At 33.1% G+C, this 18,380-nt stretch overlaps 2 protein-coding genes across 2 annotated transcripts; one reads left to right on the top strand and one right to left on the bottom strand.

The window, feature by feature from the left end:
• Positions 1–427: 427 nt before the first annotated feature.
• On the top strand, positions 428–7,581 carry LOC142642454 (ABC transporter I family member 6, chloroplastic-like). Its single transcript, XM_075816810.1, has 7 exons — positions 428–807; positions 890–940; positions 2,738–2,959; positions 4,444–4,566; positions 5,936–6,112; positions 6,782–6,888; positions 7,182–7,581. Exons 1-6 carry the CDS (start codon positions 466–468, stop codon positions 6,866–6,868), a joined length of 1,002 nt encoding a protein of 333 aa, XP_075672925.1. The 5' UTR covers positions 428–465; the 3' UTR covers positions 6,869–6,888; positions 7,182–7,581.
• Positions 7,582–8,360: 779 nt separating this feature from the next.
• On the bottom strand, positions 8,361–10,466 carry LOC142643853 (SKP1-like protein 1B). Its single transcript, XM_075818572.1, has 2 exons — positions 10,122–10,466; positions 8,361–8,849 (listed from the first exon to the last, which is right to left on the bottom strand). The coding sequence occupies exons 1-2, from the start codon at positions 10,413–10,415 to the stop codon at positions 8,676–8,678; spliced, it is 468 nt and encodes a 155-aa protein (XP_075674687.1). The 5' UTR covers positions 10,416–10,466; the 3' UTR covers positions 8,361–8,675.
• Positions 10,467–18,380: the final 7,914 nt, after the last annotated feature.

The following is an 18,380-nucleotide window of genomic DNA, read 5'->3' as shown; positions in this document are numbered from 1 at the left end:
TTTTTTCCTTCCCTATTTCGGCACTACATGGCCACCGTTTTTTTTTTCTTTTCCTTTCCCCCTATTTCGGCAATCCCATTGTCATAACTCAATTTTTTTTTTCCTTTTCCCTCCATTTTCGGCAATGGGATTGCCACAAACCATTTTTTTTTCCCTTTTGGGCACTCAATGATTTGGGCAAGGTTGGGCAGAAATTTCAGCAACACTGTTGCTGAAATTCCAAAATTTCTCTCTCCTCATTTTCCATTTTCCCTCTCATACTTTTCTTAGAATTTCGGCAACACTGTTGCCGAAATTTACTCTCTTTTTATTTTCTCAAATAATTTAAAACAGTGACTATAATCCAAAAAACTTTACTTTTAGCAATATTTACCAAATGCTCAAAGAATAAATTAAGTAATTAAAAGTCAAATAGGTGAAGTAGAAACATCTTTCCACAGTAGCGTCGTCTTCTCTTGTTTTTCAATGGCTCTACCCCTCCGCTGCTCCTATTATACTCCTCCTCCTCCTCCTCCTCCTCCATCACTCTTTTCCTCTTCTTCTTCTCTCAAATTCTCGCCCCCAAATTCCCTCAAATTTACACTCCCTGCCCTCCGTCCCCGCTCTAACCACCACCACCACCACCACCGCCTGTCACTTTCGTCCGTGATCGCCTCCCTCTCCGCCGTCGATTCTCCCGAATCGTCCCATATCCAAAACGAGAAAAAGCTCCTCCTCCTCCTCGAAGTCAAAGGCCTCACCGCCGTCATTGCTGAATCCAAACAACAAATTCTCAAAGGCGTTAACCTCACAATCTATGAAGGAGAAGTCCGTACCCAATCTTCTTCTTCTTCTTCTTCTTCTTCTTCTTCTTTTAATATTTTCATTCATTTAATTATTTATTGAATAGGTTCACGCAATTATGGGAAAGAACGGTTCTGGGAAGAGCACATTAGCCAAGGTTAGTTTAATTTCACAAATATACCCTGAGGTGTTTGGGGTAATGCCAATAAAGTCCATAACATTTAGAAAGTATAAACAAGTCTTAGTGATTTTGTACTCATTGTTATTAACTCTAATCCTCAAATTTTTCATCGTGGAAGAATGACTGTCGGACTAGGAGGCAACCCCTGTATTAAGTTAGACAAAATCATACTGAGGTTAAAGCCATGAAAAATCACTATCACACAAACACTAAACACTTAAACTTACTGCTTTGCTGCATTCTGTCTTAGTATGATGTCAACAACTCTCACAGCTTCTTGAAATCTATCTGATTCCTGACCATGCAATGCATCCAGAAATTGCTTGCATTGGTATTTTTGCAGTGTAACTTATCTGCACCTTATAAGTCTTGGACTGAAATGGGCGCCTACATCTCTTCCTATCACTTTCATCTTCTCCAGGGCTACCTCTTTTGCTGACCCTAAATGTACTTAAATTTGAGTATTATGTGATTTGTTATCCCTGCATTGCACACACTATGATATTGGTTGATTGAGCTGCATTTTTATAATTTGATGGGTATTCGTAATTTGGTCGTGGTGGGCATGATTTATATGTGATTTTGGATTTTGTTTTTTTCTAAATCAATATCCAAACGGCTTGTTAATGCCGTTACCTTTCTGGGTAATTTTTTTAGTTTCTCTCTCTGTCAAAACTCTCATCTTTCCATGTCTCTTCTCTTTCTCTTCTTCCTGACTCTGATCCTCTCTCTGATTTCTGTTTTCTTTTTCTTCACTTCTCTCTCTCTCTTCCTCTGACCCTCTCGCCTCTCTCTGATTTATAATTTCTCTATCTTCCTCTGACCTTTCAGTTCATAACTTCTAATTCTCTCTTCGTCTTTTCGGTGGCATCGTGGTGGTAGGTTCACTGGTTTCACCTCTCTCTTTGTCTTTGTGGTGGCCCCATGGTTGTGGGTTTTGTAGTGGGTCAGTTTTGATTTGGATCGGTGATAGAGGATATGGATTTTTTGTGGGTGTGTTGGAGTTTTGTAGGTTTTGGTTTGGATTGTTGGTTTGGGTCTATTGTGGGGTGGTCGGAGGCAGATTGTTAGAAAGCCACAGAGGAGATGTGATGAAGATTTTGTGTGTTTGAAATGTTTGTGAATTTGTTGATGCATGTGGTCTGTGGTTGCTGGTTTTGGGTTTGTGGATGAGTTTTGCTGATAGGTTTGTAAGTTGATGGTGTTTGTGGGTTGATGGTTTTTGTGGGTTTTGTTGACGACATTGTTTTGTTGGATTTGTGGTTTTTGCTGATTCCATTGTTTTGCTGGGTTTGTGGGTTTTGATTATGGTCGATGGTCACTGGGTTTTTGAGATTTGTTGGGTTGGTGGTAAGGCTTTTTTTTTTTTTTCCTGAGAAAGTCATTGTTCTTCAATTTTTTTTTCTTCTTCTTAGAATCTGAGAAAGGAAAGAGAGAGACTTTTAGGGAGAGGGATCAAAGAAAGGAGAGATGTAATGGACGTTACAAGCCGTTTGAGGATAAGGACTGAGATGGTCAGTTTTTAAATGTAATGGACTTGATTGGTATTTCCTCAAACCTCAGGGTATGTTTGTGAAATTTACCCTTTAATTTATAAAGTGGCATCAATCGTGTTCATTGTCACATCAGTCTTGTGTAATTTAGAGATTTATTATGTGTTGAAAGTGGGGTCGGTTACATTCATTGTTACATTAATTTTGCAGTTGTCTTTTTGCATTTTAAAACAAAGAAAGAAAACGTGTGAGTGAGATGTTGTACAATGTATATATGCAGGTTCTTGTTGGGCATCCGGATTACGAAGTGACAGGAGGGAGTGTAGTGTTCAAAGGGGAGAACTTGTTGGAGATGGAACCGGAGGAAAGGTCGCTTGCAGGACTCTTTATGAGCTTCCAATCCCCAGTTGCCATTCCTGGTGTCAACAATATTGACTTTCTCAATATGGCTTATAATGCTCGGAGAAGAAAACTTGGTCTGCCTCAGCTTGGACCCATTGAGGTTTAGTTATCAACAACTGCCTTTGTCTTTGTCTTTGTCTTTGTCTCTGTCTTCGTTTTATTGTTATAACTGTTATACCAAAATTCAAATATTCCATTTGCATTACATGTTGTTTTACTTACAAATATGTTTCTATCTTTGTGGGCGCTAATTAGATCAACTGATAAAGTCTCTCATCATCGAATAAGAAAACTGAGTTCGAATCCCGCCTACACCAAGAACCAAATTAATTATCGCCTATAAAACTGACACCATAGGTTCTAATTCTATTGTATCTAATAAGAATTAGTGTTTCTATCATTCTGTGACTTGGGTTATTAGTTGCTACTCAAAATATATTTAACAATTTAATAAGCCAAGGTTTGTTTTGCAGAACTAAGTTGTTTAAACTCCTTGCCTCACAATACTGAAGTACTTTTAAGCTCTAAATAAGCTATTACAGAGACTTGAGAATCAGATGGTAGTACTTAATCCTGTAAATCAGTATATATTGCTTGTATTGCGTGTGAGCCGCCCCAATTAGTTGACAAGATATATCTTAAATCCCGGTTTATTTAAGGTTTAGTTGAACTAAATTTTCTAGTATTTTAACTGGAAGGAGATGAGTATGAATTCCTTTGGAAATATGATACTTAAGACAAAAGCTATAACAATGGCACTATAGTTTGTTATTTTTGAAATTCTTTTGGGAATATGATGCAGGCTATTAGTGCTTGCTGTGTAGACTAGTGAGAGTTGATTAGAGAAACTTATTGGTGGACAACAACCCTGCACAGAGAAAGCAGTCCCTAAAATAGCACAGGGCTAAGGCTAAATGCATGCAATTGGACCTGTCTTTACAATTCTGTAGCAGACTACTAATACTAATTAGTTACAAGTCTATATGATTGGCTGCTACAATTAACAGACAGTTACAAGCAATCTGATTGGCTGGATTCTAACTAACCAGCGGCCTAACTACCTTTGTTACAACAAGTGGTATTTGTAACCACTAAAACTTATCTATTTAGCTGCAAATTAGCACTACACCAGCCAGGGAACCCTAGCTGAACCACTGCACGAACCAACCTCCAGCTGCCGCACTACTAGTGGACTTATCACATGCTACTGCAGTGCCAACTACAATTACTAATGCAAAGCACTAATGCAGATGCTCCTGCATCAGAATCTCCTTGGATAAATCTCTTAGATGATATAGAAAATTAATTGGGTGACGTTTTGTCTCCCTGTGATGTGTAATCTGATTATCAATTTGGAAAAGCCAATTATGATTGTATGGCTGATCAAATACGGAGCTTAGACGTTTATATATGAGAATTTGGATTTTTTAGATAAACTAATATGTTTACCTTTACATCTGTGTACATTTTTACATTTATTCAACTATATAGATCTCCTGTTTCTGATTAATGAGATAAAATTCAAAGTAATTGGGTGATTGTTGCTGTCTTACTGAATCACTGACATTGTTCTTGTCCTTGCAGTTCTATGCTTACATTTTTCCCAAACTTGAACTTGTGAATATGAAGGCAGACTTTCTTAATAGAAATGTAAATGAAGGATTCAGTGGTGGCGAAAGGAAGCGGAATGAAATTTTACAGCTTGCAGTAAGAATAATTTTCTATTTTATCTTCCATCTTGTGTCATATTATCCAGACTACTAACTTTTTGAATTAACATCCCATTGTGTCTTTGATATAAGACACAATGGGAAGTTAGAGAAAAGATCCGTTGCCTTTATGTCCATGTGGGACCTATTTTTGGAGGATAATCATACTTGGCCAATTCTCTTAGGCTTTTGGTTGGGGGATAAAAAAGTGGGGGGATAGAAAAAATTTTAATTTTCCCTTATTGTGTTTGGTTGGAGGATGGATGAAGGGGTGGAAAACTCCTTTGTTTAGTTGAGAATAAAAATGAGAGGATAGAAAAGATAGTTTGTATAAAGTTACTCCTATGCCTCTCTATTACATTATATAAGAAATAATTTTTTCGTAATCATTAATTAAAAATTAATAAACTTTTCCATAATTCCATTATACAATATATATATATATATATATATATATATATATATATATATATATATATATATATATATATATGCTGAGTTCAAGTTACACCTAATGTAATTTTAAGCAATATTACACCACTCAGTATTTTTTAATTAAATGCGACGTTTGACAAATCCACCGTTAGATTACACATTATCTTCATATATTCTCCACGCTTGCAAAATTTTAAGGTGACCAAAGATTAATAGCCATGTCATCAATCAATTTTTTAAATTCAAGTTTTTGTAGTTTAAAATAATGCATAAAAGATGACTTTATGAATCAAGTGGTAAATAATATCCAATTGACATAAAAATTGGCATGATTGTTAAAAACAAATAGAATATGTAATTCAACGATGAGATTTTCAAAATATGAATTCCATAACAAGTTATTGGGGGGTATAACATTGCTTAGAGTTACACTAGGTGTAAATTGAACCCAAACCTATCAAACAGCCCTCTCCCTCATTTTGTCACCGATTTTTCCCTCCCCTTAAAATCACCCCAACCAAACAGGGCCTTATGGATTTCTTGTAAATTTGTTCTTTTGTGATCTAGTCAGGCAAAGTTGACCTTATAAGATGGAAACTAGATTTTTTTGTTCGCTTTTTAACATTTTGACAATAAGTATTGGTGCCATTATATTAATTAGGAGATGGTATGTTATGGCTTTAATGAAGTCAACTTTACCATTTATAACTGTTGAAGTAGTTTGAAATTAAGACCCTAATTAGGGTCAGGATTCTCAGGAAGGCTAAAATGATGTGGATGCAATTATGAGAAGGAACTTAGGTGCACATGGTGTACACAGGAGTATAAAATCTGTGTTAATTTTTTTTTTTTAAAAGCTGTGATTTTTTGCATATCTTGAGTTATATAAATTACTCAATCTCTCTCATATTAATATGCTGTTTTATATGCAGGTTCTGGGTGCAGACTTGGCTATCTTGGATGAAATTGATTCTGGACTGGATGTTGATGCACTTCGAGATGTAGCAGCTGCAGTGAATGGGCTTTTGACTCCAAAGAATTCTGTGTTGATGATTACTCATTATGCAAGACTTTTGAATATCATAAAGCCTACATTTATACATGTTATGGTAAGTCATTCGAAGATCTTCAAGAATTACTTAACTTTGTTTTGGGTTTAGGGTTTGCCATGATGTGGGGGATTGGGTAGGGCATGGGACTATTATGTAGAAAAAGAAGAAGAGTTATAAAATCTTACATGGCATTCAATATGAAGCTTTGACTTGCATGTATCTAAGAAAATTTAGCACAATTTTGTTAAAAATGAGCCTAACTATGGTCTAGATAATTGTGCAAGGTTGGGATAAGTGGCAGAATCCCTCAAGTTTGAGGTTTGGTTGGCCTCTAAGTTGGCTCAACGCCTCAACCATTCAAAATTGCTACTCTAGCTTTGATTTTTGCTATAGCCTTGATTATGGCTCAATAAAACCAATGGCTGAATTTTATATGGACTGTCTTCAAGTGCCATGGAAAGAAATGATTTCCATTAGAATTGAAAAATTAGTGCTTTCTTTTCAATTTTATTATGATTTTGTTGATCTATAAATTGATTCACCACTTTCATGCACCAAATTATGCACTAAAGTGGATATATTGATATGGTCACAAATCAGATTTTGGTTCCTGTGCCAAGGCAGTCCTTGTGCAATTGAAAAGGTTGTAAATAGTATACAGCTTATGAAATTGTTTCTAAATCCCCGATTAATCACAATATAATTATTTCAATCCGTGGTTTTTAGGAGGATGGGAAAATCTTGAGGACAGGAGACAGTTCGATAGCAAAACTTCTGGAGGACAAAGGGTATCAAGCAATTTCTGCAGTGTGACTGCATGGAAATTGATTTCGGTACTCTCTCTCTCTCTCTCTCTCTCTCTCTGTATGAGTAAATTCATCATACTTTTATTAGCCCCATTTAGTCAAGAACTCTGCAATTTCAGTTCTCTTTGGTACCTTTGCACTCCAGATGTATTTTAAGGCTCCTAAACATTGCCTCATTTGTTATGGTTGTTGCATACTGAATTACTTTCTTAGTCTATATTTTTCATTCTAAATGTTATCATAATTGTGGTTTTAGAATCGACATCTTGAGCCTTATGACCCAAAAATTAATGGAATTAATTTTAAATTGGCCTTAACAGGATCCATGCATCGAAAAGAAGTGGTGATTCATTTGTAACCACTGAGGTCCAAGTTTTAGTAGCAGGCAATCAATGTTTCACTCTTGGGGTTGGCTCTTGTCAAATTATGTGCCTCACCATGCTTCCTTTACACTTATTATTCCTCAAATTTAGTGGTTCCTACTTGGTAGATTTCCTATTTGAAAGGCTCTTGGAAGCTTATTGCAATGGTGTGTGAGGATTGGAGCTCCTGCTTGTATTTTTGAGATCAGAAAAAAGAATGGCCTTTTGTCTGATTCTTGTAGTCTCACATGTTTAATTTTAGTAGATATTTGTGAAAACCAGTATATTTTTTTCCATGTACTACATACAGTTGATTCTGTAATCATTCTATAAATACCTAGGACTATAATCCTCTCAAGTATTTGATTTTCTGGTGTCTTCCATTCCATGTCCTCTCCCTAGCGTTGTAGAGGAACATATTCCAGCATATTGAGTTTAATCATTGTTTCCTACAACGGAACACTCCAATGAAACCTAGCATTCCAATGCATTTGTATGCTGGCACTTCTTAGTCTTTGATGTAGCAGTCGTATGTCGAAGAAGATTCTAGGGTTTTTGGAATTAGGGCTAGGGATTGTAAAAGATTGGGGAATTGATGAAATTGGTTGGGAACTAATGCTCACAGTACTGGTTGCACTTGATGGAATTCCTAGAGAGCAAAATGAAAAGCATAAGATAACTACTAGCATCATGCCAGTAGGTTCCTAGGAATCACTTCTAGGTTCAGTTTGTTCAGTGGAATAAAAATACTTTAAAAAGAAACACAAAAAGTCGATAGATGATGGTGGGAGAATCGGACAATTGGGGGAAGGTGGTAGCAGTGGCGATTTGGAGTAGAGGAGACTGGAGAGGTAGATGAAGGGCATGACCATAAAGCGGTGACCCATCGATATTATCACACATGGCCTCACCCAAGCTATGTGGTATGGGGCATAAGCTCACAAGTAAAGAAGACACATCCACACTATCACACTAAATTATATCTCACCCAAAATTAAATTTCATTTACTTAGATCAGCATAATACATATGAGAAATATAAGATCTTGCCATGCAAGCCAAATAATAGACGATGACATCAAAATGAGCTCTCAAGCATATATTTAGCAGCATAACATAATTCGCAGATACACACCATCTGATCAGCCAAGAACAATTTCAAGCTATGTGCTTATAGGAAAGCAAGAAGACCATGAAAATAGCAAACACAAAAACCTACATTGTTATGATAAGTAATCTTAACACATTTTGACAACAAAGTAAATTAAGCTACGTATTTAAGGTTAATTAAAATCATAACATAAACTTTCTTTGTCAAAACCTATTATTACTGCTTGAGACAAAACAAAAGCCGAACCCTATCATTAGATCAGCATTCCTAAAATATAGGTTTCTCAAAAAAAAAAAAAATCCTAAAATATATATATAAAGAAGGGAAACTACTCTATGTCTTTCACTCAAATGCCCACGCATTCTCCCTTCGAAGCTCCTCTTCTTCTTCTGGAGTGAAATCATTCACAATATTGAATGTTGCACGAATCTGTTCTGGAGTCTTTCCCTTTATCATGTCTGCCACAGTCTGGCAAGTTAAATCCAATAGCCCCTTAACGTTCAAATAGTTGGCCGCCTGAAATTGGAACAAAGGGAACACCAATCCAAGTAAGAAAATGAATACAAAATTAGAGAAGATAATGATAATGTATGAGAAAAAGAGTGAAAATACATGAAACCAGTCAATATACTTCCTACAAAGGGAATTACACAACAAAGACCAAAAAGATACTAAAGCACAAATCGTAACACAACACAACACAACATGTAATATACAAAAAATTATTTCTTGACACCACATAGATTCATGACTAAATAGCAACTATCAATTAGTATAATCAGTTAAGCTTCGAGGTTCTAAATACAATTTGTCAACCATCAAGAGAAAAGGCAACACATGAGAAAATAAATGCGTTCAACACCCAAAAAATAACCAAACAAAAAAAAAAAAACTAAAAGCAATGAGAATTGGTATCATTATTGAACAACAATTGTTACCCGTTGTAGCAAGCAATCTTTTGTAATTAAATGACATCCGACTAGATAAAATACATTACAGAGATTCAACCTCTAAATGTTTATTTTACATTCATCAACAAGAACCAAAAAAAAAAAAAAAAAACCAATCATGCTGTCTCAATAGCACCTATTAAGCAACCCCACATTAATCAATATATTCTAAAATTTTCTCTGCCTTTGAAAGAAAAAAAATAAATAAATAAAAGAGACAGATTCTCCACAACGAAACAAACAATTCATGAAAAAAAGCACAACTCACCAAAATCCTTAACAACAGGACCCACCAACCTATAATTACATGAAATATTACAAGAACACAACTTTAACATATAGCAAAATTGCCGGGGCAGAGATCAATAGCATCCAACAAAAAATCTCTTTTTTTTTTTTTTTTTTTTTTAACTCAATAGGCTAAAATTCCCCGTCTTTTATTTTTCCAAAATTTTCACGTTCTATGCAGAACCCCACAAAATATTAATCAAAGAAAACAGTTTTTCCTCAAAAAACCATGTTTTTCCTCTTCAGTCGTCACCCTCTTGTTTTCTCAGCATCCAAACAACCCCCCCCCCCCCCAAAAAAATCTTTTAAAAAAAAAAAAAGCAGCAAAGATTGCATCGCAACCCCAAAATAAAACACACACACAATCAATGAAAGAGAGTAACATCAAAAGTGAAAGCAAAAAGAAAACCCAACCAAAAAAAAAAAAAAAAATCATGGCAACTAAAAAGAAAAACAATCAATGAAATACAGTAACATAAAAAGTGAATGGCCAAAAGGGTCTTTCTTGAAAAGAAAGAAAGAAACAAAAGGTTTGGTTTTGTATACATACCATGATGAGATCAAAGAGGACGTTCAGGTCGACATTGATGAACTGGGTATCCCAGGCCTTGAGCTCCTCATTGGACTTGGAAGACTTAGAGTCAGAGGCGGACGTGTGCTCCTTGCAGTACTGGATGACGAGTGAGAGTATGTGGCTTGTTACGTTAGGCAATGGGATTGCATTGTTAGCACAGTCATCTTCGATCAAGCCCTTTATCGTCTGTGACTCCATCGCCACAGTCTCTTCCACCTCGAAAATCTCGCCATCTGAGCTCTTCAGCGTCACCTTCTTCACCGAAGACATTGTCAATATATCGTTTTCACACAAACACAAAGAGAGAGAGAGAGAGAGAGAGAGATTGAAGGCGTGAGAAAAAGAGTGAAGGTAGTGATGTATTTATATCATCAATCTTTGTCGTGTTTGGTTCGGACTCTGAGAAACTTTTTCCTATATCGCATCGGAGTCGACGTAAATGTTTGAGTCGGCGTCAAAACTCAAAAGAAAAACAAAGGAATAGTGTAAAAAAAATAAGTTTCTAGTTTGATTTATTTAGACTATGGGCTTTTTTTGGCCAATTATGAGACTGAGGTTTTTATTTTAAAGGGAAAAGTTAATCGATGTTTTAAGAGAATTGGTTTAAGAGATATTTTTAAACATTTTTTATGGGGAAAAATTGACTTTTTTTATACTTTTTAATATTTTTTATGAAATTCGTATCAAAACTTTACTGAAATTGTTTATTACTAAATGCCTTAAAGGCACTCATTAACATAACCTTATTTTAAATTAAGTGTTTGATAGACTATACTCGAGTTTCTTGTGGAATATTTTATTTTAAAATACTACATTGGAATATCCACGTAAGCGTTATTTGCTTGGAACTGAAGTTTACTAAACTCGATTTTCACTTGGATCTCAAGTTTAGTAAACTCGAGTTTCAAAAAGGTCTACATAACTAAATAATTTCAAACAAATGCATCTCAATAATATATCTTACCAAAAAAAAAAAAAAGTACTTGGCAAAAAATAAAGGCTTATTAAGAATGTCTTTGGATTATCATTGATCAAGTCCTAGATTTAGATTTGTTTATTTCCATTGATTTATTTTATTTAAAAATAAGTAAATTTGTATTAAGAAAGACGTGGTTTCAAAAAAACTGTACATAAATTTATATATGGGGTGAAAAAAGATAAGATTCATAAGAGAGTTCATAAATACTACTCTTTTTTTTTCTTTTTCTTTTTACAATAACTTTAGAGATACAACACTTTTACTAAATATTCTATACTTGTCAAGGTGACAAGTTCTTAATGGTAAACAAAAAAAGATGCCAGTAGTGGATCCAAATGAGAACTACTAAAAACCTGACAACCCAAATATTGTGAAAATTATTACGATGGTAACATTGCTCTTCCTTTAGGGAGCATGCGGAAATAGTGAGATGAATTCTTATGAGGGCTATAGAAAGGGAGCAATTTCTTATCATGTATTCCTTAAATTTAGTGGATTTTAATTTGAACATTTCTTTTTCAAATCCTTTGGTTTCAGATTTAAAATAAAATTTTAATGCTAAGTTACAAACTGCACTCTCTCGAGTAAAATTTAATTTCATGTCTCTATTTTGACTTTTGTTCAATTAGAATTAAGTCCTCTCATCAAAAAGAATGAAGTCCTCTAACTTTAAATTTTTTAAATTAAGGCTAAATTACTAACTACTAACACCTTTTGCATAATGTGGATTGCGTGGTAATTAGATGTGATGCTTTTAGATTAGTAACTTAATTTTTGGATAGGTTAAATGGTATATTACTTTTCAGGTGCAAGGAAATATGCCTATATTTTCTATATATGGTTTATTTAATTTAGCTACTCTTGGTCGAATATGAGTTATTCATATTTTATTGTTACAATTATTTACTTTTAGTGATGATCATAGGGAAAATTGCACTGACCTCTTCTAAGGATTTGTTATTAACCTGACATGGATGATTAAAAAAATGCTTTTAAAATCCCCCTAAAAAAAGAGGCTTTCAAAAATTCTGAATTTTCTGTTAGAGGTTAAAACTTTATTTAGTCATTCAAGGAAGGTCAATGTAAATAGTTTACATTTTAGGGGAGATGGGTGTTTTATGCCAAACTAGAGGAGAGGTAAATGTAATAATTGAAAATCCCAAGATTAGTGTAATTTATCTGCTGATCATATCATAATTATGCAGGGTCTGAAGCTCCTTATCACTTAAACTGATATAATCCATCACAATCAAATACGACAAAAATGTGTGTGTATCAAAATATTCTATCAAAATTAAATAGCCATCATACATTAAAAATAAAAAAAAATACAACAATCGAGGAAAACAAGTCATCAGACAATAAGGAATGAGAGTACAAATCTTGTTTCTCCTAATAAAAGAAAGTAAGTTATGCCACTACGAAAATACATTCCTAAAAATTTCACTCGTAGGGGCCGTAGGTGACTCCATGGTTGCCAATTAAACAAAGTTATTCAAAATCAACTTAGCTATGGGTTATTACAATTTACATATTGTTACTACTATAGCCAAAATAACACATTCAAGAAATATTTCTCCGTGTGTTTGGGTGAGGGATTTGGAGTTGGCATTTGGTGAGGAGTAAGAATTTTGGAGACTGAATTTAATTATCAAGTCCATGGTTTGACAAAATAAATAAAGAGGAAAATTTTCAATTTCCCCTTGAAATTTATTGCCAAAATTTATGACCCACAAATACTGGCTCTAAATCTAATCTAAACAAATCGGATTTTTTTATTTTTATATTTTCATCTAGTGGGACTCTTCTTTCCATCAAGGCGGGATGGAGATTTTTATGTTTTCTACTTTCCCTCCATTCTTTTTTTTATTTTTTTCTTCTCTTCATATTTATTCAAACCCATTTTTATTTTCTTTTTATACTAAGTCATCTTTTGATTTGAGGTAAGATCTCTTTTCCCCTATATCTCGTTTTTTTTTTTCCTCTCTTCAATATACATATCAATATCTCCCTTTCTTAAAATTTAGATATTGTAAAGCTTGTGGGTATTTGTTTATTTTTATAATTTATATATTATTAGTTGAATCCGTGCTAAAATAGAAGAATTTGGAAGCAATTTCATTTTTTTTATTTGATGGAGAAAGAAGGAATTGAATAATTATTTTTTAAAAAAACTTAAACATAAACACATAAGAAATCAATTTAATAGTTGTTTATCTTCATTTTATTTGTGTACCTTTTTTATCAATCTATACATATAAAAATAGAAAATATTGAGAACTTCTACTTGATCCAAAATTTAAATCACAAAATGTTTTTTGAAATCAAACATTTAAAGAAAAAAAAAGTATGCAAAGAGGAAAAACAAAACGAAACAGAATAAGAGTGTATATACATACATACATACATACATACATATACATATATATATATATATATATATATATATATATATATATATATATATATATATATTCAAAGAAGCAGTTGTGGGTTATTAAAAGAATAATAAAAAATTATATGGTATCTCCTTATTTTGAGATATGGTTACTTGATAGCTAAATTATAACCACTTAATTATACTATATGTGAGTACAAGCTATTTTGTCTATGTCCAATGCCAATATGCTTATTGAATGCCACTTAGGCCTGTCATATTTATTTGTTAGTCCTAGTAATTCATGTCATGCCAACACAATTATGCCGTATCAATTAAATGGCTTTAAAAAAAAATTTAAAATTAAAGCAAATATCTAATATTGAAAAATTGTATAAATTAAAAAATAAAATTCTTTTTTTTTTTCCTTTTAACATTTTATAACGTTTTTTCAAATTTTCAATTCGGAAAGGAATATGAACTATGATTGATTTAAAAGCTGTGTCGATTGTCTCTTGTTGACATACTCAAAACATTAAAGGAACACTTATAGTACTATATTTTGTCACTTTGAATAAGACTCGGGCCCCTATTATGCTCACAACGCTATTTGACTAACTTCCAAATAACGTGGTGGGAGTGTTATAACGTGATCACCATCACTGAATAAAGATTTGAAGTGGGTACTGATTTTCATTGTATTTTTCAATTTAAATCGCAAAGAACCGCAAATTTATGACAATTCCAAAGGCTTCCTTTTATAGATAATACCTTCCTTGCCTTGCCTCACTTCTATTTCACTTCAATTTCACTTCAATCCTCTTTTAAACATTATGTATGTTGTAAATAGAACTCTCTCTCTCTCTCTCTCTCTCTCTCAAAATATATTTATAATTAATGGATGTTAGAATATAATTGTTTAAGAAAGCCAAGGAAGAACGCCACCAGCTCTGAAAATTCCCTTATCCTAGAGACAACAAATCAGATCTTCAATGATTTTTAATTTTTTTTTAAAAAATAATTATAAACGTATAGTTGAACATAAACTTGCTTTTTAAACATATGAGATAAATTAAATAACTTTTTTTTTTTATACATTTTTTCCATATGCACACGTTTTTTTTGGTACTACACTATACAAATAAAAGATAAAATATTGAGAATTTATGCTGAAACTAAATTTGATTTAGAAAATATAACACGTGAAGAAAAAAGTTTATTCTAAGCAGATAAAGCAATGAAAATGGATGGGAGTAAAATTATTTTTCCAAATCAATGTAAATTAAAAGAAAAATATTCAAATAAGCAAGGTTGTGGTTTTAGTATTTCATAATTTATAATACCATGCACTTTTGGTGCAATGGTCACATCATAAGTACAAAATTCTTGTGAGATGAGGGAAGACAAAGGTCGGAATTCAAGTCTCCAAGAGGGAGCTTTACACACACATATACACTTAAATTATGGTATAATTTCTAACTTGTATATAAAAAAGTATTTCTTAATTCATATATTAATTGAGCAAATTAAATACCAATTGTTGTATGTGTAGTTGGGGGTAATGATTTTTTTTTTTAAGCATGGTCAACATGTGTTTATTATCATAATATTAAATATTAATATATTATTTGTGGGGGGTAAAAATGCTTGAAGGCACGTTTAGTCCTTGAACCTGGTTAGTTGGTATAAGTCTGTTCAATCAGAGTTTTCTAGGCCCACAAATTAGTCCGCACTATAATGGTCCAAGGAGCAGTCCGAGGAGCAGTCCGAGGTAGAGAACCTCCTCGGACAAGCCCAGTAAAGGCCATGAGACTTGCTAAAGGGCTTAGAGACTGAATTCTGGATGGTCTGTTGGGTAAAGGCGTGATCCAAGCACCCGTTAGAAGCAGGAACATGGGAGAAATATCTGAGGAAAAAGCTGCTACCACTGCATTAAAGGCCCTGCATCTACCTCTCTGGCCACATTAATGGGGAAATGATCTCTGAATAGTAGTATTCAGCCTTCGAGCTATTATTTGAAGATTTTAAGAAGGTGATGGATGGGACAAGCATGTAGGAGGAAGATCTGTGTTACACGTGGATGAAACAGGGAAGAAGAAGAAAGATATATGAAGATGAGAGAGGAAAGAAAAAGGGGGCTCCCTTTTTGGAAACTAAAAAATTGTAATCTTTTGCTTAGAGAAAGAAAGGCTATACAAATTGTTCTCGGTTTACGTCCGAGGAGGGTTTTTTGTCCCATTTATCTATTACTTGCATAGACTGCGGCATTCTAGTCTGTTTATCAACTTTCTAATATCCCTAACCTAGATTTCAAACTCATATTCTACAAATTTCATTGTATAAGGCTCTTTGGGCCTGAACCCATCACTCGTTTTGGGTCCGGGTACAAATTGTGCACTTACATTATTAATGTGAATTTTATTATATTATATTTGAAATTATTATTAATATTAATATTTAGCTCAATGATATTAATTTTAAAATTGAAGTTAAATTAATCAAGTTAAATTTTTCTTGTTTTTTAGTTGAGAGTTCATTCGCCTATAATTGATCAGAGACATAAAGTTGGGAGAGAAGAGATTTTATTATTAGGGTTTTGAAAAAGGAAATCTTTTCATTTATTTTCCAATACATTAACAAAAGAAATTTATTTTAGGAAACTGTTATTATATATTTTAGGTTTCAATCAATTCAACAATTGAATCATAATTATGAACATTCTCTCAAATTTTAATAACTTATAATGTACATCTTAGTTCATTCATTTAAACCAAAATTATGAACTTTTAATAAAAATCAAAAACAAAAAAAATTTACACACAAATGCCGACCAACCAATTAATCTAACCTACCCACCAAGAAAGCATCAAAAGAATAAAGCTCGTTACCTTCAAATACTAAAATATGATTTATCCTAAACATACATTCCTTAATAGTCTTTTTCTTTATTCTAAACTACTAATAGACTAGCATACTTTCTAACCTTTGTAACATGTGATACATTGAAAAGATCCAAGTCTATACATAAAAGAAAATGTAATAAAATAATAAAATGTCATTAGTTTGTTAATAAGAGTCTATTTAATGTTTGGGTTGTGTTAACTGGCACCATAAGGTGCCCATTAATAATTTTTTTTTTTTGCAGCTTTTTGTCCTTTTTGATAATTTTTTAACAATTTTTTTTATCATTTTTTATAACCCTTTTAACAACTTTTTGTCCTTTTTATTAAGTAGGACCCATATAAGAAAATCTTAAGAAGCACCATATAGTGCTTGTTAACATTTTCCTTAATTTTTTAAGGAAATTGTGTTGAAGTATAAAAAACTAGCTTATAATTCAATGTCAAACAGACACATTTTTGCTTATTTTCAACTACAATTATGTAATACAATTGTGGTCACTTTATATATTAAACAAAATAAGCTAATAAAACATTCCCTAGAGGCATGCAAATTAGCCTTTTCTTTTCAAAGTACGTTTCACATTTTTGCTACTTTAAAACCTATTATTACTTCTTGAGACAAAACAAAAGCCGAACCCTATCATTAGATCATCATTCCTATAATATACATAGAAAGAAGGGAAACTTGCTCTATTTCTATTTCTTTCACTCAAAAGCCAAATATCCTTGCATTCTTTCAAATCCTCTCATATTCTTCTGGAGTGAAATCAATATGAATATTGAATTTTTCACGAATCTGTTTAGGAGTCTTTCCATTTATCATGTCAGCCACAGTCTGGCAAGTTAAATCCAATAGTCCCTTAATATTCAAATAGTTGACCGCCTGAAATTGGAAGTAAGAAAATGAATAAAAAATTAGAGAAGATAATGATAATGCGTGTTAACAAGAGTGAAAAAATACATGAAACCAGTCAAATCACAACACAACATATAAACTACAAAAATTTATTTCATGACTAAATAGCAACTAGCAATAAGTGTAATCAGTTAAGCTTCAAGGTTCTAAGTACAATTTGTCAACCATCAAGAGAGAAGGGAACATATGAGAAACTAAATGTGTTCAACACCCTAAAACATAACCAAACACAATAAGCAATGAGTCAATGAGAATCGGTATCATTATTGAACAACAATTGTTACCCTTTTTTTGCAAGCAATCTTTTGCAATTAAATGACATCTGACTAGGTAAAATAAATTACAAAGTTTCCACCTCTAAATGTTTATTTTAGGGTCTGTTTGGTTAGAGGAGTGGAAAAGTAGGAAGATAGAAAATGGGGAGAAGATAAAAAAGTGAGATAGAAAAATTTTAGTTTTCTCCTATTTGTGTTTGGTTCGGAGGATGGAAAAGTGGAGAGAATGAAAACTTATTTGTTTGGTGATAAATATGTTACATAATTTTACATGAACAGACTACAAAGACGCGGCTTTAGATTCATTTCCGTGTCCAAACCGACGTTGTTTTGAGTGTTACATATGTTGCACCATCAAAGCAATGCCATTTTTTTTTTCTTGTGCATAAGTGATAAGGCTCAAAGAACTAGTGTTCTGTACAGCATAGGCCTAGCAGTACACAGCACTATAATTTAACATATTTCATGCACTGAGGTTTGGAATCTGACACCAATTTTTCAAGCTTACTTACAACTGATTCAGAGACAAAGATGATTTGCAACGATTAATCACCCTGTTCCTTCTAAAAAATGGAAAACAAGACCCTCAATTTATTTGGGGAGGATTTATACCTCAATTTATTTTTCTACATAGAGGTAATATCCAGACAAGATCATCAAATGCACATTAAAATTTGGGAAGACCATCCCAATGGTATGGGATCTATATTCTGAAACCCCTGTAGTTTGTTGAATAATAAGATAGCTTACAAAAATTGAACATATGGGAAAGTCAAGTAGATAAT

This window comes from Castanea sativa, chromosome 7 (assembly GCF_040712315.1).
Source record: "Castanea sativa cultivar Marrone di Chiusa Pesio chromosome 7, ASM4071231v1".
Taxonomy (NCBI): Eukaryota; Viridiplantae; Streptophyta; class Magnoliopsida; order Fagales; family Fagaceae; genus Castanea; species Castanea sativa.
The sequence above is the reverse complement of the archived record's forward strand: the minus strand, read 5'-3'. Positions and strand labels throughout refer to the sequence as shown.